At 42.8% G+C, this 24,147-nt stretch overlaps 1 protein-coding gene and 1 long non-coding RNA gene across 2 annotated transcripts in view; one reads left to right on the top strand and one right to left on the bottom strand.

Annotated features, from left to right (window-relative positions):
* Window positions 1–12,285, top strand: part of LOC123629265 (ankyrin repeat domain-containing protein 26-like) — a 53,248-nt gene extending 40,963 nt beyond the window's left edge. Inside the window, exons 11-14 of the mRNA XM_045539099.1 lie at window positions 6,359–6,434; window positions 7,373–7,568; window positions 8,489–8,717; window positions 12,011–12,285. Coding sequence (XP_045395055.1) covers window positions 6,359–6,434; window positions 7,373–7,412 — 116 coding nt within the window. The 3' untranslated portion in view covers window positions 7,413–7,568; window positions 8,489–8,717; window positions 12,011–12,285. The remainder of the gene's footprint in view (window positions 1–6,358; window positions 6,435–7,372; window positions 7,569–8,488; window positions 8,718–12,010) is intronic.
* Window positions 2,415–5,235, bottom strand: LOC123629259. Its single transcript, XR_006731957.1, has 2 exons — window positions 4,825–5,235; window positions 2,415–3,502 (listed from the first exon to the last, which is right to left on the bottom strand). It is a non-coding gene; the product is annotated as an uncharacterized LOC123629259 (long non-coding RNA).
* Window positions 12,286–24,147: the final 11,862 nt, after the last annotated feature.

The following is a 24,147-nucleotide window of genomic DNA, read 5'->3' on the forward strand; positions in this document are numbered from 1 at the left end:
ACCTCCAGAGAAAAGGTATGAGCTCCATTCCCTGTGGGAGCCTCTGTGTGGTGGCTCAATTTTTTCTCTCAGTAGCCATGGGAGGGGGAGGGGAAGGGAAGAAAAAGAGTCTAGGTGGAGGAAAGTCCACTCTCTCGTCTTCTTCAAACCTCTCTCTGGGAGGCAGTCCACCCAGAATGACGGGTGTGTGGAATCACTCTCATCATCCAGGACCCACTGCACTCATGTGGCTCCTGCAGTCTGGGCCAGAGTTGAGAAATGTCTGTGTTGGGATGAGGAAGATGGAACCAGAATGTTTGGGGCACCCTGGTGAAGACAAAGGCAGCAGGTGTGTCAAAAAGCAATGTGGAATCTCCCATCTTGCTTGGGTCTGTGCGGCATGAGATGCACTAAGCGGTGCTGGGAGTCTGGTGCCCTTTTTGAAAGCAGCTCTCCACTCACTGGGAGCAGCATTGTCTGGGCTTGCGTCAACAGAATGTCTCTCCAGCACCTCAAGAGCCCAGGAAGAGTCTGAGATACAAGGGAGGGGTATGGTACTGGATCCAGGTACCCTTCTGCCTGGACTCCTAGCCTCACTGGGCTTAATTCCCATCGATGCCTTTCTCCTTCCAATCTTGCTCTTCCTCCTCTTCCCCTGGAGTCTCCTGTGGGTTCAGGAACACTTCCTTAAGCCCCCTTTCTTATCTACATTTGTCTGTCTGTTTTTTCTCTTTCATCTAAAACTTCTCCTTCTATAGAGATGCTCTGGCTGGTGGTGCCTTCGGTCCACCATCTTACCCCCCATAACCATTTGGTTGTTTCTCATAACTTCTTTTCCTTTCCTGAAATTTTTAAGGTTTTCATTTGTTTCCAGACAATTCCTAATTGCTTATTGGCATGACCTCACTCAGTCTCATTGTAGGTGGGGCAGCGTAGAGGTTCAGTTGCCTGCTGGGCCCTGCTGACAACAGAAGTATGTGAAATGGAAGTGCTGATTAGCCTGGACTCTACTATCTTGTCAGTGTGTTGATTCTGGCTTGCAGTGGTGGCTCAGCTTCCTACTTGTCTCCAGTGACTCCAGGGTAGGGAAGGTGACACTCACCTTGCCTCTCAGTGTGTGGGACTCTTTCTTATTGAGTTGAGGTGGAGGCTCAGCTTCCTACTGAACTCCAGTGCCATCAGGGCTGCAAAGATGACACTAGCTCTGCTTCACACTGTCTTGGTAAATCTTTTGCATGCTGGGTGGGTGTGGGGGCTCAGGTTCCCTCTGGACCCCATTGATACTACATTGCCAAGGGAACTGTAAAATTATTTCCTTTTGTCAGGCAGGGGATGGAGAACAGCTTCCTACTTTGTCTGTTGCTACCACTCCAAAGTGAAAATCATAATGCCTACTTTTGCCAGATGGGAAATAGAAGATGAGCTCCTTTGTTGGTGCCAGTAATACCAGCAGGCAAGAACATCAAAGCATGGCTGCTTCTGTTCAGTGGATATGAAGTAGATAATCTGCTCCCCGATGGACTCCACTGGAACCATCCTGGTATTTCATTGCAGTTGGGTGGGTATTGCCAGCAAGGTTTTCTGCTGTTAGACCATTCTTTTCCAATCCTTTGGTTGGGAGAGCAGGCTTCTTGTTTTGTTTTGTCTGTGCCACTTAGTGGTCCTGATTGGAGGCTTCCGCAGCACTCTCTCCAGAGCATATGGGAAGAAATTGAAGACCCAAGGAACTCATCATTGTGTTATTCCCCAGTAAGTGCACCTTCTTTTCACCTTTCAGATGCTGAGGCTTCTCCAACTTGGCTAGATCCAGATTTGTATTGTCTTAAAGTTAAAATTTGTGTGTGTGTGTGTGTGTGTGTGTGTGTTTGATTCCTTTTTAAATCCTTGAATCTTCTGGTGATTAGGTTGGAGATAATTAACATGCCAGCTGGGGAAAAAAAACTGTAATTTCCACAATAAAAACAATAGTCCTTCTGTGTGACAACTTCATTTGATTATCCTAAGAAATAATGAACTGGAGGCACAGATATAATGAGTGTTAATAGGGTCTCATTTGTGATTATCAACATTGTAAAACTTTTTCACAGCCTATTAAAGTCCTACTATTCTTCTATAAGTAAATGGGAGTCTGTGGATAGAATTATGCTATATAATATAATGGCTTTGAAACTGAATCATGGTCAAAGGTTAACCCAACAAGTTTGGGGAAAAGATCTCAGGAACTAACTCCATCACTGTGGAGATGAGCACAATTTTCCAGGTACGTTGATGTCTCTGAGAGAACCTGATGCCCCACGGCCCCAGTTCACTGAGTTCCCTGAGTGCCACCGACCAGACATGAATGTCCTGGTTCTAAAGCTCATGAGGCCCTGCACTAGAGATGTATGAAGACTAGTGTACTAGTTTTCTGTTGTTGCATAACAAACTACCACAAATTTAGGGGCTTAAAACAACACTCATTTATTAACAAAGAGCTCCCAGTTTGGGTGGATTCTCTGCTCAGGGTATCAGAAGACTGAAATCAAACTGTTATCCAGGTGGGTTTTTTGTCTGCAGGCTCTATGGAGAAGTCTGCATCCAAGCTCATTCAGGTTGCTAGAATTCAGTTCCTCACAGTTTTAGGGATGGGGTCTATTTCTTTGCTGGGTGTTAGCCAAGGTCCAATCTTGGCATCTTATAACTATCTGCACTCCATCTCATGGGTTTTCTTCTGTCTTCAAGCAAGCAGTGATGTGTCAGGTCCACTTGTGCTTTAAATCTTTTTGACTTTCCCTTCTGTACCAGCCAGAGCAAGGTTTGTGTTTAGAATTCCTCCTCCCACAGCAAACCTTCATGAATCTTTTATCGACAGAGTCTACATTCAGGTCCTTCTGGGAACTCTCAGAGGGACCTTCGTGGTGAGACGTTCTAGTCAGTCACCACATGGTGTTCACATCTTGATCCTTTTCCTCTTCGTGGGTCCAGCAGTGTCCTCCTGCTTGTGCACACTCACAGGTCCCATAATCCTCCTCAGGTCACCACCACTTTCACCTGGTAAGGCTGAAAATTCCACCAGTGCCAAAGCAGGAGATTCTTTGAGGTGCTCCATGACGAGCAGTGGGATGGGGAGAGACGGTCATCTTCTCATCTTTTGTTTACGTGCTTTAAAAGTAGTGTTAACATTTCAAAGCTTTTAGTGGTGCAGTGTTTTCTTTTGCTTTTTTACATATGATTCTTTGTCCCTTCCTCCATGGGTCTCAGGCATCAACCAACAGCCCTGGGCTAGGTGATGAATCTAATGATCAACCGCCAGCATCTCATCCAGACAAGATTTCTGCTAGGGTATCTAAGCTTTGGTCTCACTTTGACTCATGACCAGTAACTTCATGAAGGTATTCAGTGTTGCCCCCAAATTCTAACATGTTCTCTAGTCTGGTGATGCTCCCACGGTATTTTTTTTTTAATATTTCACAGCTTTTCTTCCTGCAAACCTCCAAAACCTCCAGTGCTCACTCTTTGGTCGAGGTCCTTCTTCCTACTGAGACTGAGAAAACAAAAACAATCAGAAGGGATCTTCCATATTTTCTCCACACCTCTCCACCTGCATGCTGTGTGTGTCTATGCCCTGGCCTTCTCTCCTGATGCCATAGGCATGCTCACTGCCCATGCCCCTTTCACACCAAACCCTCCCCCTTTCACTAGAATCTATCTACCATCTTCTACACACGGATATACCTCTAGACATTGACCAATGCCCCCTCATGCACTGAGAATTTCTCCTCACTATTATTTTGTAATTTTTGCTTCTCGAAAATAAATAATACCTTTTTTTTTTTACCATATATTCTCCTCAAGCCACTCTATTTCTCTTTTCCAATTTATATCAATATTTATAGTTTTCAATTCTTCTCCTCCAATTCTATGTAGAACTCATACAAGCCATCTTCCCCTTCTCCCAACTTTGCCATGGTCAGTCACCATTGGCCTCTTCCTAGATCCAAAGTTTAATTCTTAGCCTTCATCTTAATTTAATATTGGAGTAATCATTGGCCTTGTTCATCCCCACTCTTGTCTAGTTCTAAAGCTCTCTTCATTTGGCTTCTAGAACACCACATTCTCTCATTTACCCTCCTACATCAGGAACCATTCCTTTGCAGACTCCTTTGATAGTTTGTTTTCATTCTTCTTTGTTTTTATTTTCTAAACTTATTTCAGAGGGAAGTTTATATAGTCTGATGACTTTAAATAGCATCACTGTGCTGATGGCTGATGATTGTATATATCCAGCCTGGTCCCACACTCCTGATCTACAGTCTGGGATGTCCAGTTGCCTGTGGGGTCACTTAGCCTTTGTACCTGGGAGTCATTTGGAATCACTATTCTCCCATTCTTCTGCTTTGCAATCTTCTCCCTCTCCAATCTTTCTGTTTTTCAGTTAATGGCAACCACATCATACCAGTAGCTTAGGAAAGTGTTCTTGCTGTCATCCCTGCTGTCTCTCTTTCACTTAAACCCATATGTCATATATCCACCAGTGCCGGGGCCCTAAATTATACTTTTATCTGGTATCTGTGAGGCCTCACTGCCTCTCCACCACTGCTCTCACCCAGATAGCATCATCTTTTGCTGTAGTTTTTATTGTCCTTTTCTATCTCAGGTGGCCTCTGCTGCCTTAGTCCTTGCCCATCCACATTTTATTCTCAGAAACCAGAAGAGGGTCTTGCCTTCAAGACAGTGCAAGCCACCCCACAGTTCAAACACCTAAGATGGTTTCAGGTGACACAGCAAAGCCCAGATTCTTCCCCAGGGCTAACAGATCCCTCCTGCCACTCCCAGTGCTCCTCTCTGACCTCATCCCTGTCTTACCTGCCTTGATGGTTTTGCTGTTATTCTTTTCCCTGAACATGCCAGCATCTTGCCTCAGTTTCCCTCTATCTGCTGTTCACTCTGTCATCAGGGTTTTGTAGACATGGCCCAGGCTTGGCTTCCTCTTTGCTGGAGATACAATATGACAATGGTGTCAGAACTTCTCTGACCTCCCTATGAAAACAAAGAACCCTACTGCTCTCCTCCATACTTTGCAGAGTTTATTCTCCTCCATGCTTTATTTAAAAATATATTTTGAAATAATTTTAGATTTAAGGAAGAATTCCAGAGACTTCACAGAATTTCCACATGTCCTTTTCTTAACTTCCCCTAAGGTTTACATGTTATTTAACTATAATACATTTAACAAAACTAAAAAAAATAAATAACATTGCTATGATACTATTAACTATATTGTGTAATTCATTAGAATTTTACCATTTTTCCATTCCTATTTTTGTCTGTTCCAGGATCCAGTACTAGATACAGTGTTGTGTTTAGTCATTATGATTCTGTAGTCTTCCCAAATCTTGACAGTTTCTCACTTTTTCCTTGTTTTTCATGACCTTGGAACTTTTTATGAATACAGATTATATATTTATAGAATTCCCCTAGTTTATGCTTCTCTGTCTAGTTTGGGGCTATGGATTTGTGGAGAGACTAACACAAAGGCGAAGCGACCTTTTCCTCACATCATACGGGGGCAAGATATCACTGCTGACATTAACCATATCACCTGGTTAAGGTGGAGTCTGCCAGGTTTCTCCAATGTGAACTTACTATCTTTCCCTTTCCACACTGTGTATGTTATAATTGCATCAGACTAACCACAGCAGGTAGTAAATATGTGGTTAAATATATATTGAGCTTTTACAAATCTCGTTTTCAGGTTTCACCCAATAATATCGATCCGACTTTGGATCTTGCCTGCAGCGACTACTGCTGTGGTGTTCTAATAGTGATTTCCTATTTCCCCATGTTTTCTACATAAATTATTGGAAACTCTTCCATAGGAAAGGTGATTCCTCTCTCCCATTTATTTATCCATCATATTATTTTTATTAGTATGACTCATGTATATTTATATTTCACTTTGGATTATAACCCCCCAATATCACACTATTTCTTGTTGTTGCTCAGATAGTGCTAGCTTTGGCAATTGGTAGCTTGTTCAGGTAAGCTCTATGCCTCTTTGACCTGCCCTCTCCTTTTGTTCTTGGACACTTTTTAAATTTGTTTTTGGCACCACAGGATGCTCCAGGATCATCTGGTATTTTCATTGGCCTGGTCCTAGAATCAATCATTTCTCCAAAGACCTGATTCCTTATAGTTGAAAATGTTATTTAGAAACCAAGAAATAAAAAAAACTAATAAAATGAAGGATAAAAAAATAGAAACCAAGATTTATTTTCATTGCTTCTTGGCAGTCAGAACTAGAAAATTTGTGTGTGTATGAACCCATGGTTATACTTATATCTCTATATAATCTGTATATTCATCTCTTTATATACTGATATCTCCAACCTTCATCCAGCACCACAGGATTTTTGCGCTTTCAATGTGGTGAAGTTGAACACTATAAGTGAGAGATTGAAGAAAGCACAAGAAAGGTATTGTAGAAAAATTCAAACAAGTCAATCTATTTTTACAGGTTAGTTAAGTGTGAAATGCACTTACTTTATTTCACTGCACATTATATTTTTGATGTGTACATTGTGTGTGTTTCCTCTGTTTCCATTACAGCAATTGGATTTGTAGATTTCTAGAAGGAAGGTTGCCTCTGTTGCTCCCTTTAGCTTTTTTAGTTTCTGTCATCATTGTAACTAAATGGATCTTTGAGAAGGCTGATACTCCTTAGAGAATCATTGGATTATTTGGGCCAGTTAGCATAAAAGAAGACTATTAGGAAAAGAAAAAAATTGTGATTTAGAAATTGTACCATATTCTTGAATTGTATTTCTGTTAAATTGTTCAAATTTTAAAATTTTAAATTACTCCTATTTTTCTTTGGATTATCAGATCACATAAGTAGTAATTGAGGAATGATTCAATTCTTTATAAGCCAGATGAAATTATCAATTTAGTTGACAATTGATGTTAAATGTTTTAAACCTCAGCTTCTTTTGTCACATATTTAAAATTGCTCTCTGAGGTTGGGTGTAGTGGCTCATGCCTCCCAGGGTGGTTGAGGTGGGAGGATCACTTGAGGCCAGGAGTTTGATACCAGCCTGGGCATCATAATGAGACCTGATCTCTACAAAAAGTAATAAAATTTGCCAGGCATGGTGGTGCACACCTGCAGTCCCAGCTACTCAGGAGGTAGAGGCAGGAGGATTGGTGGAGCTCAGGAATTTGAGGCTGCAGTGAACTATGATTGGGCCACTGCACTCCAACCTGGGTGACAGAAGGAGACATTGTCTTGAAAATTTAAGATAAAATAAAATAAAATAAAATAAAATGGCTGTCTGATTTAAAAGTGAAGGAAACAAATATGCAAGAATTGTTCAGGTTGTCACTGCTAAAAATGTATCCTTTTAATTTGATTCAGGCACAAGCAGCATCTGAAGAATACAGAGAACTTCACTTAGAAGTCAGATGGAACTCAGAATGAAAGATCTTGAATCTGAAGTCTCCAACAGGAAAACTTCTTGAGAAGTCTTTCATTATATTGAATTGGGAAAATACAGGCACCTCTATCAATTAGACTTGGAAGCTAGAAAATACTTGTCAAACAAAATTAAAAAGTAAGTCAAAGTATGGAATAGAAAATAAATTTAGTTCATTAATTTGCCTTGAAAACATGCTTTTTAGTGAGACAGGTTTATGACATTAGTGGGACATGAAAGCTAAGTACATACTATAATTTTAATGGTAGTCCAGAACAGTTTATATCTCTCCATCTTTTTTGTTTTATTATGACTTTCTTTCCCCTTAATATTCTCATGTCATTAACCTGACCTAATAGGCTTTCAGCTAAGTATTTTTGAAGTCTTATAATTTAGACAATGATGCTGTTATAAAATTGCTTGTTACCAGTCCCTAAATAGTTTATCTACTTTTTGAAAGATTACAAAGTAAACCAAAAGAGTCAATTACTGCAGCTACTCTTGGTGGTTTCTGGCACTCAGTATATTAACTTCTTTATACTGCCTTACTAAATACAATAATTTCTACCTTTTCTTAGTGATAAGCATTTTACTGTATGTATCTAAGGAGTACAATGTTGTGTTTTGATCTACTTACACATAGTGAATGGCCATTATAGTCAAGCTAATAACATATTTCCAATAGGTTAGTAATGTTTCACTTACTAACCCTTTAAATACAAGTATTTCTAATGACACCCTCAAGAATGTTATAAATAGATCCATTCCAGAAGGCAGCAAGTGTTACCTGTTAAGCCTCACATTATTGTTAGACATTTCTCTCTGCTCCTTACTTCATTTGAATTACTATTTTCAGACATTCCCCTAGGAATGCTTATACTTCTTTAGAACAATTGCAAAACTATAACTGCACAGAGTCGGCATGCTGTGACACATTTTCCGAGTTAAAACACTATTTAGTGGGAAATTCCATTTTCTCTCAAGGTCACTTTTTAAAAATATAATCACTGAGGAATCATTTAGGAAAAAAATGAACTACTAAACTTTGTCTTTTGCAGTCTTCACAGAACTACTGAGAGACTAGCAGCATTCAGTAGCAATCTTTTTGTGGAGACAGGAGACCAGAACTTTCTTTACCACTCATGGACAGTCCTATAGTCACCTCCTGGTGGCAATCTTAATAATGGTTTAGGTCTTCACAGAGAATTTACTTCAAAAGAATACTCAACGTTCTCTTTTTCCTGCCCATGGACTTCACATACCGGCATGAAGAACAACTTGAGTGAGGTTAGTTATATTATCTTCTTTCCTTTGGGTTTCCGAATTCTGATATAATACTTGTTTTTATTTGGTGAAATACTGAGTTTTTTAAAGGACCTATGCATGCTAAGTAAAGGTTATAATTTTCTGTGTTAATAAAGAGAGGAAAGAGAAATTTTTCCATTTTCTTAAAGTCCCTGCAGCTCTCATTTTTAAGAGATACCCATGTAGTAATATTAATGCTATTCAATATATGTAATGAAAATGACGCTTTTTAAATTTCTTTAAAAGCTGCATTTAAGTTAAATTTTAGAGATTGAATCTTATTGGCTAATAACAGAAAGTATATTGAGAGGTGCTTTGGCTTCCTTCTAATTGATTTTAGTTTGACTGTGGTTGTGATTCATAACACTTTTAAGGTTTTCCTCTACCATATCAAATTTTCCACCCTTAATCATAAGGGAATGATTGGCATGCAAACACTTAACCACATCTGGATGTTTATTATTTATAAGAATCCAAGATAAATAAGCTTTATGAATTAAATAAACCTGTAGAACTACAAAGATTAACTTCTCTTTTTAAATTAAAAGATTTGTCTTTTTCTTACACATAAGTAGTAATACATCTTTAATCCCCATGATAATTATACCATTTTTATCTCAATTCTGTAAAATGTGCCTGTTGATGGGCAATTGCACAGCACTTTTTAAATAGTTAAATCAAGCAAATATTTGAATTTTTAAAATGGCATTCACTTTTGTCTCTCTGTGTTGGTATCATTTGAATGATTGTGACTATGATTGCAAAGACCATCAAGAGTCTTTAAACAGCAATGATGACCAAACAGAATCAATTATATTCTTCCTACCCAGAACTCCATGGAATGCCAAACATGGTGCCCATGTCCCCTGAAGATGTAAGAAGAGCATCCCAATCCAAAATTTGATTTCACCAAAGAATCTATTTCTGGAAAATCTCAAAATGTATTCAACAATGAAAAGCTATGGTAATTGTAGAGCTGTTTAGGAAAAAAAAATAGTTCAAGTATACTTGACCCAGTTTAAGATATTTGTTCAATGTTTCACCATTTTTGACTAGGGGGAGAATTTTAAAGGCTCAGCACGGTAGTGCATACGGCAGTGCCAGCTACTTGGGAGGCTTAGGCAGGAGGATAGAGGGACAATATCTTTTATATAAAAGATTTAAATAAGAAACTTCTAGATGAGAACATTTACAATATAGTTTGAAATGTTTTCACACATTTCATAAACAAGTAGATAATTGCATCTATAAGTAGTCAGATGTTTCAGAAACTTGGTACTAATTTCTGAAAATAAATCAAAGTAACAATTAAAGAACCATATATTTTTTGCCTTATTCTAATTCTAGAAGATCATGAATCTAAGAAACTAGGTTTGAAAACTGGCTGTAATGCATATTTTTCCTTTTTTCAAGCAAATTTTATGAACTCTTTGTGTTCATATGAAAAAACGTTAGTCATAATACAGACAGCAAAATATTTTTATTTAATCTCTGCCACAATATTCACATGACATTATGATAGTGCCACTTTCCTCATGTGTATATTTAAGATTTTGAGCTAAAAAGTTAGCAGCATAAAGCATATTTTAAAATTTTAATTTTCTAGAAGTGGACTATAGCAACTTAATTTTAAGGAAAAATCCATCAAAGTGAGAAGGACTCATCATACTTTTATATAAAAGGCAGGATTTTTCTAAGAATTACAAAGTAACACATTCATGCGAAAATCTTACTTGAATTCTGCACCCTTTGTACTAATAAGAGAAAATGCTACCCTTTTGAAATGATGTATATTCAATAGACCAATATTAATTGTGCTTTTTATTAGATGAATGTAAGTAGCATCACACATATATATTCTCTATTGTCTGCATGTAAATAAATAGGAATTTTATTTTATTTCTGTGATTATTTTTCTATTTAAGCACTTCTCAAGTGAAGTTTAGTCTTTGCAATCGTCTCATGAAAATATATCTGATTTACCTAAATATTATAAATAGTATTTGACTTATTTGAGATGCGGCAGGAATATTATGAAGAAATAACTATAGAACTGGAAGAAGGTATCCTGTCAAATTTTATGAATGAAATTGAGATTAACAAAATGATTTCTGAGATCAACTGTAAAAAACAAGTGGCTTTCCTCTCTATTGTTTGGTTAATAGATACTGCATTAAATATTTCCTCATCCACACATGTAATTAAAGACGTGAAAACACTAGCATTCATACTGAAGAGTATACTTGTGCCTCGTGATTGCATCATCATGTTTCATAGCTTTTTACAAATCTCATGAAGTGTATGTAACTTTTTTTTTTTCTGGCTCTACACTTTATTTACTCCTGCCATCCTCATGAATCTGTCAGTGTGTCACCCAGCACACTGGAACTATTCTCAGAAAACCAAGGCATCATCAACTTTCTACCTTTAGGTTAGCAACTTCAGGCCAAAAGACCCCAGATTCACTAGCAACATTTAGCCAAGCACTTGCAGTTCACATGCAGTCACCTGACGGGTGACACTGTAAATGAGTCATTCACTATATCATTGGTGTACTTTTGCCCTCAGAAAAAGTTCCATATTTCTTAGCATGGGAGAAAGCACCCATATTAATGTGGTTCTTGTTAGTTTATTCAGCCTTATCTCTTACCACGTACCTACTCTGCCCCTTTGCCGTAGCATCTCACTAAACTCCACTACTTAGAATTCTACAGCATTCCTCCTCACATCCAGCACTTTGCATTTGCTGCTGCCCTCTATCTGGCACACATTTTCCTTGTCTCTCAGCTATCAACTTCCATATCACTGCATCAAAAAGTTTATAGTGTTGGAGAGAAGACTTAGACATATGGCCCTTCTGTGTGTTCCAATTGTGCCTTCTTTTAAACTTGTTATAGTCTCTATGACTCTGCATGGAAATTGCCTATTTGTCTGTTTTGTTTTTCATAGTATACTATATGATTATCGAGGTCAATGATGTGGCTCTATCATCCTTACCTTGTATACCAGTGCTTGTCATAGTACCTTAGCACATGGTTGTTGAGTAAGTGAATGAAGACTCAGAAAAGCAGAAGCTCTGATACCTAACCACAATGACAATTAATTCAATGTGCAACTACAGGCAAATTATATTTAATAATAATTTTATATTACATTTGTACATACATATTTTTTATTATTAACATGCTGATAAACTTCTTGACTCTTTTTTACTCACTTTCACTTAGTTCCAATGAAATCTGTTAGGTAAAGAATACTCTGTCTTTCCTTTCCAGATGCTGCTGGATATTCTCCTGTGGAAGAGCTTCTTCTCTAGATTCACTGATGAGTCAAATCTAAATGAAGACATTCTTTAGAAAGCATCATGGAAATATGTGCCAATTTTTTTTTAAAAAAAATATACAATGTGAAAGACTTTTAAGTAGGTCTTGCAAATGAAAGCCAGTTTTACATCCTCAGACTGCCAAAATGTTAGCTGTTTATAATTTTAATTTTAAGCACTGATTTATATGACTCTTTCTTCTTGGAGAAATAAAATTTGCCTAAGGCTTTTCATTTTTCTGATCATTCATTCCTTCATTTGTTTATTTCTGATTAACTTTTGGAAACAGTCTTAAAGTTAGAGAAAAGTTTCAAGTTCCAAATGCTTACACAGAACATACCTAGGCTCAATCAGAAAAAAATAGAATTCCTGACCAGACCAATATCAAGCACAGAAATTGAAGCAGCAATTAAAAGTCTTCCAACAAGAAAAAAATGTTCCAGACCAGATGGATTCACATCTGAATTTTACCAAACTTACAAAGAAGAACTCACACCTATACTGCAGAAATTATTCAACAACATTGAGAAGGATGATATCCTCCCCACCTCATTCTGTGAAGCCAATATCACCTTGATGCCAAAGCCAGGAAAAGATGTAGCAAAAGAAAGAAAACTACAGATGAAAATCACTGGTGAATATAGATGCAAAAATCCTCCACAAAATTTTAGCAAACCAAATCCAAGAGCATTTACAAAAGTAATTCATCATGACCAGGGGGTGGGGTCCACTTTATCCCAGGGATGCAGGGATGGTTCAACATATGCAAATCTATAAATGTAATTTACCACATAAATAAAGAAAGAATAAAGACCATATGATTCTCTCAATAGATGCAGAAAAATCATTTGATAAAATACAGTGCACTTTTATGTTAAAAACTCTTAACAAAATAGGCATAGATGGAACATTCCTTAAAATTATTAAGGCCATATATGATAAACCCACAGCCAATATCATACTGAAAGGGGAAAAATTGAAAGCATTCCCACTTAGCACTGGAACCAGACAAGTTTGCCCACTACCTCCATTTCTATTCAACATAGTGCTGGAAGTGCTTGTCATAGCAATCAGACAAGAGAAGGGAATTAAGGGTGTCTGATCAGGGGCAGAAGAAGTCAAACTCTCACTCTTTGCTGATGATATGCTATTATACCTAGAAAATCTCAAGGATTCAAACAAGAGACCCCTGGAATTGATATATAAATTTAGTGAAGTCTCAGGATACAAACTTAATGCACAAAAATCAATGGTATTCATATATGCCAATAACAGTCAAGCCAAAAATGAAATAAAAAATGTAACACCTTTCACAATAGCATCAAAGAAAATTAATTATTTAACAATATATATAACGAGGTGAGAGATATGTATAGGGTGAACCTATGAAACACTGAGAAAGTGTAGAGGATGTGCACAGATGGAAATCCCTACCGTGTTCATGGATTGGTAGAATCAATATTGTTAAAATGTCCATTCTACTTAAAGTGATCTGTACAATTAATGCAATCCATATCAAAATTCCACCATCATCCTTTACAGATTTAGGAAAAATAATTCTACACTGCTTCTGGAACCAGAGAAGACCTTGTATAGCCAAAGCAATCTTAAGCAAAAAGAACAAATTGGGAGGCATCAGTCTGCCAGACTTCAATCTTTACTACAAGGCTATAGCAGCCAAAACAGTATAGTACTGGCGCAAGAACAGAGATACAGACTTTTGGAATAGGACGGAGATCCCAGATATAATACCATCCTCATATTGTCATCTAATCTTCGACAAAGCACACAAAAGCATACATTGCAGAAAAGAATTTCTATTCAATAAGTGGTGCTGGGAAAACTGGATATCCACACATAGAAGATTAAAATTAGATCCCCACCTCTCACAAAAATCAACTCACATTGGATAAAAGACTTAAACCTAAGGCATGAAATCTTAAGAATTCTGGAAGAAATGTTGGGAAGTCTCTTAGACATTGGCCTAGGTAAAGGATTTATGAAGAAGATCCCCAAAGCAATCACAACAGCAACCAAAATAAATAAATTGGATCTGATCAAATTAAAAAGCTTTTGCACAGCCAAGGAAACTGTCATTAGAGTGAATAGACAGCCTACAAAATGGGAGAAAATATTTGCTTTCTATACATCCAATAAAGGGCTGGTAACAAGAATCTATATAGAACTTAAGAAAATCAACATGGAAAAATCAAACAACCCCATCAATAAATGGGCAAAGGACATGAACAGAAACTTTTCAAAAGACAGAATAATGACCAGCAAACATATAAAAAGTGCTCAACATCTCTAACCATCAGGGAAATGCAAATCAAAACCACAATCAGATATCACTTAACTCCAGTGAGAATGGCCTTTATCAAAAAGTCCCAAAACAATACATGTTGGTGTGGATGCAGAGAGATAGGAACACTCATACAGTGCTGGTGGGACTGCAAATTAGTGCAATCGCTGTTGTAAGCAATATGGAGATATCTCAAAGAGATCCAAATAGACCTACCATTTGATCCAGCAATCCCATTACTGGGCATCTACCCAAAAGAACAAAAGATATTCTATAAAAAAGACATCTGCATTCAAATGTTTATTGCAGCAAAATTCACAATTGCGAAGAGGTGTTAACAACCCAAGTGCACGTGAATACATGAGTGGGTTAATAAAATGTGGTATATGTATACCATGGAGTAGTACTCAGGCCTAAGAAACAATGGTGAATGGGTTAGGGTTAGAACTAGGGTTAGGGTTAGGGATTAGGGTGTGGGTAAGCATTAGGGTGCTCAATACATTTGCTGCTTGGTGGATGTTAGGTAAATGTTGGTTAACCGAGTTACCTTCCCTCCACTAGCTAGGGATTGTGGAGGTCCTGGAGGTCCCTGCTACTGTGTTTACGCTTTAACCAAAACTTTAGAAGAAATGCAGCGGCCCCAAGGGAATTGAGGAAAGCACCGTTCTGCTGGTCGTTCAGGGGCAAATTCAGAAGCTGAATTTCTAAAAGTTGCCCCAAAGCTGTTCAACCCTATGTGCGGAATTTTAAACCTTCGCGGGGCTGGGAAGGAGGCAAGACTACGAAGTGACGCACAGATCACACGGGATTTGTGATGCCCCCGCACAAGACAGGCTACGTAGGACGAGGATTACTGAACTGGAAGCCTGGCTCTCTGCCACTACCTGACCTGGAACGAGTCCCTTAAGTTTTGACTAAGTCCCCTGTCCCCTCCATCTGTGAAATACGGAGGATGTGGGCTCCATAAAAATACCCAGGCATTTAGGTTCTACCCTTTGCCAGGTGAGGCGTTTCCCACATTCTCTCTTTCGATCCTTGGAAGAACAGCGGTCGATTTTACTCACCAACCCCGTTTTACCCGGGACGTGCAGTTCAGTGTTTAAGGAGCACGCCCCAGGTCACACAGCCAGACGGCGGCGGAGCTACATTCCAATCCACAGGGTCCGAATCTGACAGCAGAGTACCTGCCCTAACATTTCTCTCACCTACCCCAATGCCGCCACCTCCTCTTCTTCCCTAAACTGGCCTCCAGCGCGCCCTTTTGCTACTGGACATGCTCTGTCGCTCTGGAACAGTTTTCACTCGGCATCGGGAAATTTTTCACACCTCTCTGGGAGCCGAGCCCGCCCCGCCCACACCTCCTTCTCACCGGATTGGTCGAACTTCGAGAGGCGGAGATAGAGGGACCGGGAGCGAGGAGGCCCAGATGACCTCCCAACGCCCCAGTGCTCTGAGAGTGCGTGCATTCCTGTGAGAGAGCACAAGAGGCCCAGGGACGCACACGGTGGGCGGGGACAGGAATTGGAAAACTGGGGGGGGTATGGGCTGCCGTTGCCATGGCAATGACGCCGGCATCGGGGAGCGACCCTGGCCCCTTGCCCGGTAGCGCGCACGCACACAGAGACATGCACGAGCCCGCTCGGCCCCTCCCCACAGCCAGGCTGGGGGGAAAGGTCAAACTCAAGGGCGGGCCTGACCGGCGGGAGGGAGCCCCCGCCCCGCGCCCTGACGACTGCGGACCCACCGAGCCCCGCTCTCGCCGCGGCCCAGGGTGCGGGCGGGCGGCCCCTCGGCGGGAGCCGGCCAGGTGAGCGCGGCTGGAGGAGAAGGTGTCTGGAGAGGAGAGGACGCTGCGAGCTCAGTCCCCCGCGGGACCCCCTTCCGGGAGCGCTGACGGGCTCCGGGCGCGGCCTCTGGGGGAGTTGCGGGGGCCTCGGATGGGGGACCGGGGTGCGGCCGCCAGGCCAGGCGTGGGTGCGACCCGGGTGGGGACGGCGGGCGGGCGCGGGCAGGGACGGCTTCGGGACACGCGCGGCGGGCGGTCGGGGGAGCCCCGCGCTCGCGACGAGGCGCCCTGCTGCGCCGGGGCCAGCGAGGGGGGCGCGGGTCAGGGCCCCGGGCGGAGCGGGCCGGGGCTGGGCCGGAGCTGGGCCGGGCGGGACCAGGGTGGACAGATCCGCCCGGGAGGCGCCAGGGCCCGGTCTGTGCGCGTGGCCAGGCCGGTGCTTGACGTTTGCTGCCTGTGGAAATTTCAGGACTAACCGATAAAAAAGTTACTCGGGAGACGGAGCCGCTTGATTGTCAGGCGTTCTTCCCCGTGCATGCGGGAGATGGGTTGGTCTTGCATACACAGCACACACGAAACTGAATCTATGCCCAGTGGGCTTTAAAAGTAATAAAAACTCCAAAGCCCCCGAACAAGGTTAGACGAGTTTCAGGTGTCAGGCTTCGTGTTCTGTGGGAGAAAAATATAAAAGGACGCCCAAGTACTTGATGTGCCCAAGCAGTCAGGCTTTTGTAATCAGCTTCGGAGCGCATCACAGTGGTGTGTAGTTGTAAGGGCCAGGGTTAAGGAATCACGTTGACCCAGCGCCGCCGGTTTGGAGCCTCCCTGAGAGTCACCTAGAAAACTGTCACCAGCCCACTGCTGTGCTGACTGTGAATAAGCAGTGCTGTCGCTGGCTTTTCCCTTTCATGTTTTCCACCGTCATAATGTACGCGGGTATGCTACCTGCTTACGGAATGTTAGAATGAATTATCCATAAACTCTCCACTTTGGAAGTTATTAGGCAGGAGCTCTGGCATGTGTCTTTTTTCAATATTTGAAAGTTGTTTGGAGATTTCAAATATAATGGATTCAAATTGATAGGGATTTTTTGAGTATAAATCATACCAAGTGAGTAATGTGGGGTTTTTTTGTTTGTTTTGTTTGAGACAGGGTTTCTCTCTGTCACCTGGGCTAGAGTGCAATGGCCTCGTCATAGCTCACCACAGCCTCAAACTGCTGAGCTCAAACGATCCTCCTGGTGCAGCCTCCAGAGTGGCTGGGACTACAGACGCTATGCCCAGTTAATTTTTCTATTTTTAGTACAGAGGGGGTCTGGCTCTCGCTCAAGCTGGTCTTGAACTCCTGAGCTCCAGCAATCCTCTCACCTTGGCCTCCCAGAGTGCTAGGATTATAGGCGTGAGCCACCGTGCCGGGCCTTGGTGATTATTTTGTATCAGGTATTTATCCATATTCATTTTAGGCTAATAATAATTTTGTTCAAATACATTCTCTACACTCTTAAGGCTGATTTCATTGATCCCAAGTGAATTTCTTTTCCTAGAGGAAGGTAATTGCATGTTTTGACAAAAGACTCAACGGAAAAATTCTACTTTATTCTACACAGTTCTACCAGTCAGAAGTAATTTGGATATTATGTATATTACAATTCTGCTTGTCAGGATTCTGAAATTGAAATATTTCATATGTGCTAAATATTTGCCATTTCCCAGGGGCAGTGAGCTGTTTACGTACGTTCTGCTCTGTGCCCAGCAGTGCTGGGCTTCCTCCCCTGCTGGTGTTCAGGGCACAAGCCAGAGAAGCTCAGCTCCATCTCTCTGTGGGCTCAGCCAGCCACTCCTCCTGCTTAATAAATAACTGAATTCAGTAGGGTAGAATTAGGAAACTGCCTTTTTCTTCGCATTAAAAAGGTAATGTAAAATTTTAAGGAATGTTTCCGCAACTAACTTAAAATGGTATTCTTTTGGACTTTTCTTTCTCAATTCTTGAAAAAAGCTTCGGCGGGGCCTTTTGGGGATATTATTGAAGAGTGGTGTTTTCAGGTATTAGGAAGCCCAGTTCAGTCCAACTTTCCATCCTGCATACAACTTAAAGGTTTCCTGTAAGCTCTCCACCCTCAGCCCAGCTCAACCCTGCCCCTAAACCTTGAGGTTCAGCGGTGGGAAGGATGGGCAATATTTGTTCTTTTACTCTCTTCTTTCTTCCCCTGTTTCACCCTCCAAACTCCTAGACTGTGGCTCTTGGTATATATCCATTTGGAGAATAAGATACTAGCTCCCCCTTCTGCCAAGCACCGGCACTCTCTGAGTGAGTCACTTGAAAGTCTTCCTCAGTTGGCTCTGGGGGGGGGGGGTGAGACCATCCCTGTCTCATCTCTACCTATAAATTCACCTCTGTAGAACTGTGTTTCTAATGAATCTCTATTTTTCTCTTTCACAGGATGCCGGGGACATGAGCAATGGATGATTTTGGCTTCCTCTGAATAACTCCTGAGAGGGCATGTGTAGTTCCTCTGTGGGAGGACATTGTCACCTGTGTCAACAGCTTTGAGGCTTTAGCTAAACTTGTGGGAGGTAGGCAAATGTCTAACTATACATCCAGTTATGTTTGCATATGTTAAAAGTCATATTGAGAGGAGAAAAACAGGATTATAAGTGGAAGGAAAGGGAAAACAAAAGATCATTGAGAAAATGGAGGGAGAGAAAAATCAGGGGAATTGGAGAGAGAAGACAAGACCGCCAACCTGGATATTCTGAAATTGTTGCTAATGTCTTGGCTTCCATTAATTCACTCTAAGCTATGCCTGCCTGTGGATGCTAAAGCATGATATTTTATTTGGAAAGTGTCTAATGTAGTAAAATAAGTGATAACTTTAAAATGAAAAAAAGGCAACGAGGAACACTGCACTAAATAGCTAAAAATTATTTTTTTAATTGTAGCAAACATTGAAGTTGTTCTACCATCCATTTTCAGTTCCTTCGAGCAACAGCCATGGTGTTTAGAAGGGGAAACCTCATCTTCAGATCCAGAGGAGGGCTCTGGTTGCTCTAAACCACTTGGAATAATCCCATTTCCCTGTCATAGTGATTGACGCAGATGTAAGTCAATCAGGGAATGGCACTTTCCTAGTTACATAAATTGGATCGGGGTGGCCCAGTCAGAGTGAAACTTGAGACCATATGGTTTTAGAACCACCGGTTCTAACAACTGTCCTTGGCCTTTGCTCTGCCATTGGATGTGAAGGAGTAGCCAGCATGCGTGCTGCTGGCAGTCATTTTATGAGGCCAGCCTGACAACAAAGCCATCATTTAGAGGCCGGCAACACTGCCTTTTACATCTTTTTGGCCAAAACTGGCCACATGATCATCTCTATCTTATGGAGAGTCTGAGATAAATCATATTTCAGCTGGGCAAATTGACCCTCCCTAGAAAATGAAGGTTCTATTCATAAGAAAGGTTCTACCAAATTGGCCTTTAGATGACCCCACAATGTAAGAAAAGCATGCCACCCTCATTTCTCTAGCATCATCTCTTGACACTTTTCCTGACAAATTCTATGCTACTGCCAAATGAACTTTAATTAATCCCCACTGCAACCCAAACATCCACTCACATAACCCCCTTCACATGTAATTTCTTGCCATATGTCTGCCTTTCTTCACAGCTTATAAACTCCATGGAAGTTCCCTAATAGTGTCCCATAACTGACCATTGTCTTGATACACACTGGGTTCATAGTAAGTCTTTCTATACTTATGGATGGAAGCATAGATAGATAGCTGGGTAGAGAATGGGTGGGTGGGTGGATAGATGGGTGGATATATGGATGGACAAATAACTGAGTGGGTTGGTGGCTAGATGGATATATGGGTAGATGGATGGTTCAGTTCATTTATGAAAGGTTAGATGAATGGATGGATGAACGAATGGGTGGACAAATGAATAGATGGACAAATACATCAATGTTACCTATACTCTCTCATGCCTGTGTTTACCCAAATGCCTAAAATGCTCTTCTCCCTCTCTCCACCCTGCTAACTCCTGTCCAACTTTTAATATTCAGCTGAGACATTCCCTCCTCCAGAAAGCTCTCCCTGACCATCCTTCCTGGACTAGGTGTCTTGTTTTTTGCTCCTGCAGTGCCTGGTGTATCTCTCTACAATTAGCTTTACTGCTTTGCTGTGCTGGGCTGCAGGTCTGGCTCCTTTGCCTTCAGATGCTCAGCTGTCCGAGAGCAGCACCTGACTCTGAGTCTGTGTGCCCTGCACTGACCCCGCTGTCAATCATGGAGTAGGAGCACAAGAAATTTTCAATGATCTTAGAATACAAATGAAAGTAATAAAGACCACATGTTCCTTGTTTCTAGAGAAAGATATGGCATGTGGAAGACACTGTGCATGAGGTGAATGAGGAGTTCTTCCAGCTCTCTTCTCCAGCCCTGGAGCTCCAGAAAGAGGAGGATGAGCCAGACCCACTGCCCCCAGGTGAAGGCAGCACATTTGTGGTAAGCCCAGCAGACGAGCATCTCAGCTCCTAAGGTGTCCAGGGGGGTGGGACCCATGGAGTCACGGCCCCTTCCACAGAGAGGTGTTGGGACTGCAATAGCCAGCTCTGACCAGAATGTCCGCCAGTCAAAGTCAGGTTCTGTTTTGTTGGTTTCATGAATGGAAAGCTTAGAGCTGGGGCTGGAGACAGGGAAGCCCACACCGTCAGATTAGGTTGAAACTCTCTAAATTCACAGCCTGAAAATACTGAGGACGAGCATGGAAAAGGAGCACTAACAATGGCTGTTGTAGATGTAGCCTAATTAATAGTGCACACCTCTGGGACCAGGAGCTTTCTGCAAGATGCATCTTCTATCCAGGCTGTTCCCTGTCCTAGCTGCAGACACATGAATGGATGGAGAAGAAAGGAGGATGAAAGATAGAAGTGATCATGCCATTGTGTCTGCACTGAGCTCAAGATAACTTTATTTCCTTAAAAATATAGAAAAAGTAAAGCAAGGCCGGGCGCGGTGGCTCACGTCTGTAGTCCTAGCACTCTGGGAGGCTGAGGCGGGTGGATTGCTCGAGGTCAGGTGTTCGAGACCAGCCTCAGCAAGAGCGAGACCCCATGACTACTAAAAAAATAGAAAGAAATTATATGGCCAACTAAAAATCTCTATAGAAAAAATTAGCCGGGCATGGTGGCGCATGCCTGTAGTCCCAGCTACTCGGGAGGCTGAGGCAGGAGGATCGCTTAAGCCCAGAAGTCTGAGGTTGCTGTGAGCTAGGCTGATGCCACAGCACTCACTCTAGCCCGGGCAACAAAGCGAGACTCTGTCTCAAAAAAAAAAAGAAAAAGTAAAGCAAAAAAGCCAACTTTATTTGCTAAAGCTGACAGCCAGTCTTTGGGTGTTAGTTCACCAGTTTGATTGTTTTCATACTGTATAAGATACTATTCAACCAGACTTGAAGTTTCTGGCACCTTTTATGTCATTTATCTCTAACTGTGTGTCCTGTCCCCACTTTGCTATCGGGTCATGTTTAATCCTCTGTTCTGGGCCCCTGGACTTTCACACCGAAGCCCAGGGCCTCACTTTTCCCAGCCTCGTCCGTGCGTTGCTAAAATTAGCGAAGCACCCTGGGTGGCGGAGGGGCATGGATAGGCACCTTCTCACATCCGCCTTCCCAGTGTGGGCGTCTGGGCTGGGATACCTTGAAATACCACAGAATCCCCTCTTCCCCTGCCAGGGAACACCCTCTGCCACGGTGACCCCAGGAGTCCGGGCCAAGGGGCAGGTTTTCTTCTCATTCTTACTCAGCAGGGAAAGTCAGGTTGGTCCCTCAATATGGAGAGTTTCAGGAGAACATCGTGGGTATCTGGGTCTTGATGTCTGAAGATCTGGAATATCAACTCTTCTTGGTCAAACTGACCTCTCAGTACAGAAACGACAAGGAAGGGCACCTGTGTTCACAAACAGCTGAGGGGACATTTCTCTTGTGAGCAGACAAGGCAGGGTGTGGCCCAAGGACTGGCCACGAGAGGCACAGATGCCCTTCCCAGTGAGGCTGCGGGAACTGTGTCTCTCACGGCCTTCCAGGGTCCCTGAGCCCCAGAGGTGAGTCCCCTCGGGAAACCCAAATGCAGATGCTGGCTTCCTGTCATCTCATCGCACCAATCATTCTTGCCCTGAGCTTTATCTGGACTTCCTCCACAGCGTTTGCTCTAAGCTGAGGGGTCAGTTCCTCTGTGAACCCGCCCTCCGTCCACCTCAGACGGGCAGCCGTGAAGGTAGCTCGACAGCAGAGGGACTAGGTAGGTGCAGCAGCCTGTCCTCAGCTGCACTGAGGGGCCAGAAGAGCATGACTCGTTGAGGATAAAGTAACAGGTGATCATCCTTAAAAATACATTCTATACAAATATCCCTGGTTTTAAGGAAGGGAAAATTAGGATTAGATGAGGGATTATAAAATATGCTGAGATTTAATTATTCAATAATCATTCTAAATTATTAAACATGACAATTGTATAATGATATAGTTGGCCACTGTTGTGCATTACTGTGGTGACAGAAACTTGTGAACACTGTGTCTTCATTTGTTAATCATGAGGTCAGTCCCTGGAGGGAGCTCACTGGCATCTTCCCATGTTTGGGGTGGATGTTGGTGCCTAGAGAGTGTCTAAATGACAAAAGTCAGGGCCAAGACCACAGAGAGGGCTCAGGATAGAGTGAGCTGAGAGCGTTCAGGGGTCACCTGTCCATGTTGTGCATCTGTCATTCCCAGGTGGCTCCCAGCATCTCCCCTTGTGAGTGGCAGGAAGATAAACTTCACCCACTGGAGACAAGTGGCCCATATGGAGAGAAGCTGGGACCCTGGGCCCTGAAGAGCCACCAGGCCCTGGAGCTGGAGGTGAGGAGAGTCCACCTCGCTCAGAGGATTGAAGACCTGGAGTGGGAGCTGTCCCTGCTCCATGAGGCGGCCAACAGCAGTTCGAGCATGGGAGGGAGCTGGTCCAGCTGACACAGCGGCCTAAGGGGCACTGAGTCACATCAGATGCTGCATGGTGGCCACCTCCGGGAGGTGCCTTCTCACCGAGAACATGAATGGGCTCCCCTGGTAGGAAGGAGTGGGCATCTGGGGCCCGGAGTGTGTGCTGGTTTTACGACGTGCTCCTACAGGGGAACACCTGGATTTCTTTCAGAGCCTGGACCTCAGCTTGTGCTCAATTCTGCCTTGAACTTTCTGGGGTGAGGGAAAATAAACTGACATGGGTTGACAAAATCAGGGTGTGCTCCTATCAGAGTCTGTGCCCAGTTTTTTCACTCAGCTGTGGGCTGTGGCTTCCCCCCAAAACTTCAGTTGGGGCCCCTGGCTTGAGGGGTGAGAAGTGCTTGGCGGGGGGCCCTGAGAACATAGGTGCAGCCAGAGCACATCCATGCCCCATCTTCCATCACACCTCACAGCTGAATCTCCTGGGCCCCCAGTGTGGCTTCTGGGGAGTCCAAGCCGCTATGTCCCCTCCTGGCTCCTGCCGACCTCCTGGACACAGAGGAGGGTTCGGTCTGTGGCCTGGGCCTCGTGACCACATCAGATGTCCCAGTACCAAAGGAGACTCTGAGAACTCCCAGTCAAACTGGAGTTCTCTGACCCTGGACACACCTGGCCCTGCCGTCTGAGCCTGGCTCCAGCAGTTCCCTCCTCAGAAGACCTGTCCCCTGCACTGTGCCCAGGTGAGATGTGCTTCACCTCTAAGCCCCAGCCCAGAGGCCCGTCAATCCACGGAGCTTTTTCCCACCCCTTCCCAGATTTCTACCCCATCTCCACCACATGTCTGATTCCCACCACAGTCACCTGTGCCCTGGATGGCCCTATCTTCCAGTCGGAGCTCCTCAAAGCAGGGTGTGTCTCATTCACCTTGGCGTCCCTCTCTCACACACACAGACACGCTCACACACGTGCACATATAGACGCGAACCAACATTCAGACACACACACAGACACAGTCACAAACACAGACA

The sequence above is a fragment of the Lemur catta genome, unplaced genomic scaffold (assembly GCF_020740605.2).
Source record: "Lemur catta isolate mLemCat1 unplaced genomic scaffold, mLemCat1.pri scaffold_106_ctg1, whole genome shotgun sequence".
NCBI lineage: Eukaryota > Metazoa > Chordata > Mammalia > Primates > Lemuridae > Lemur > Lemur catta.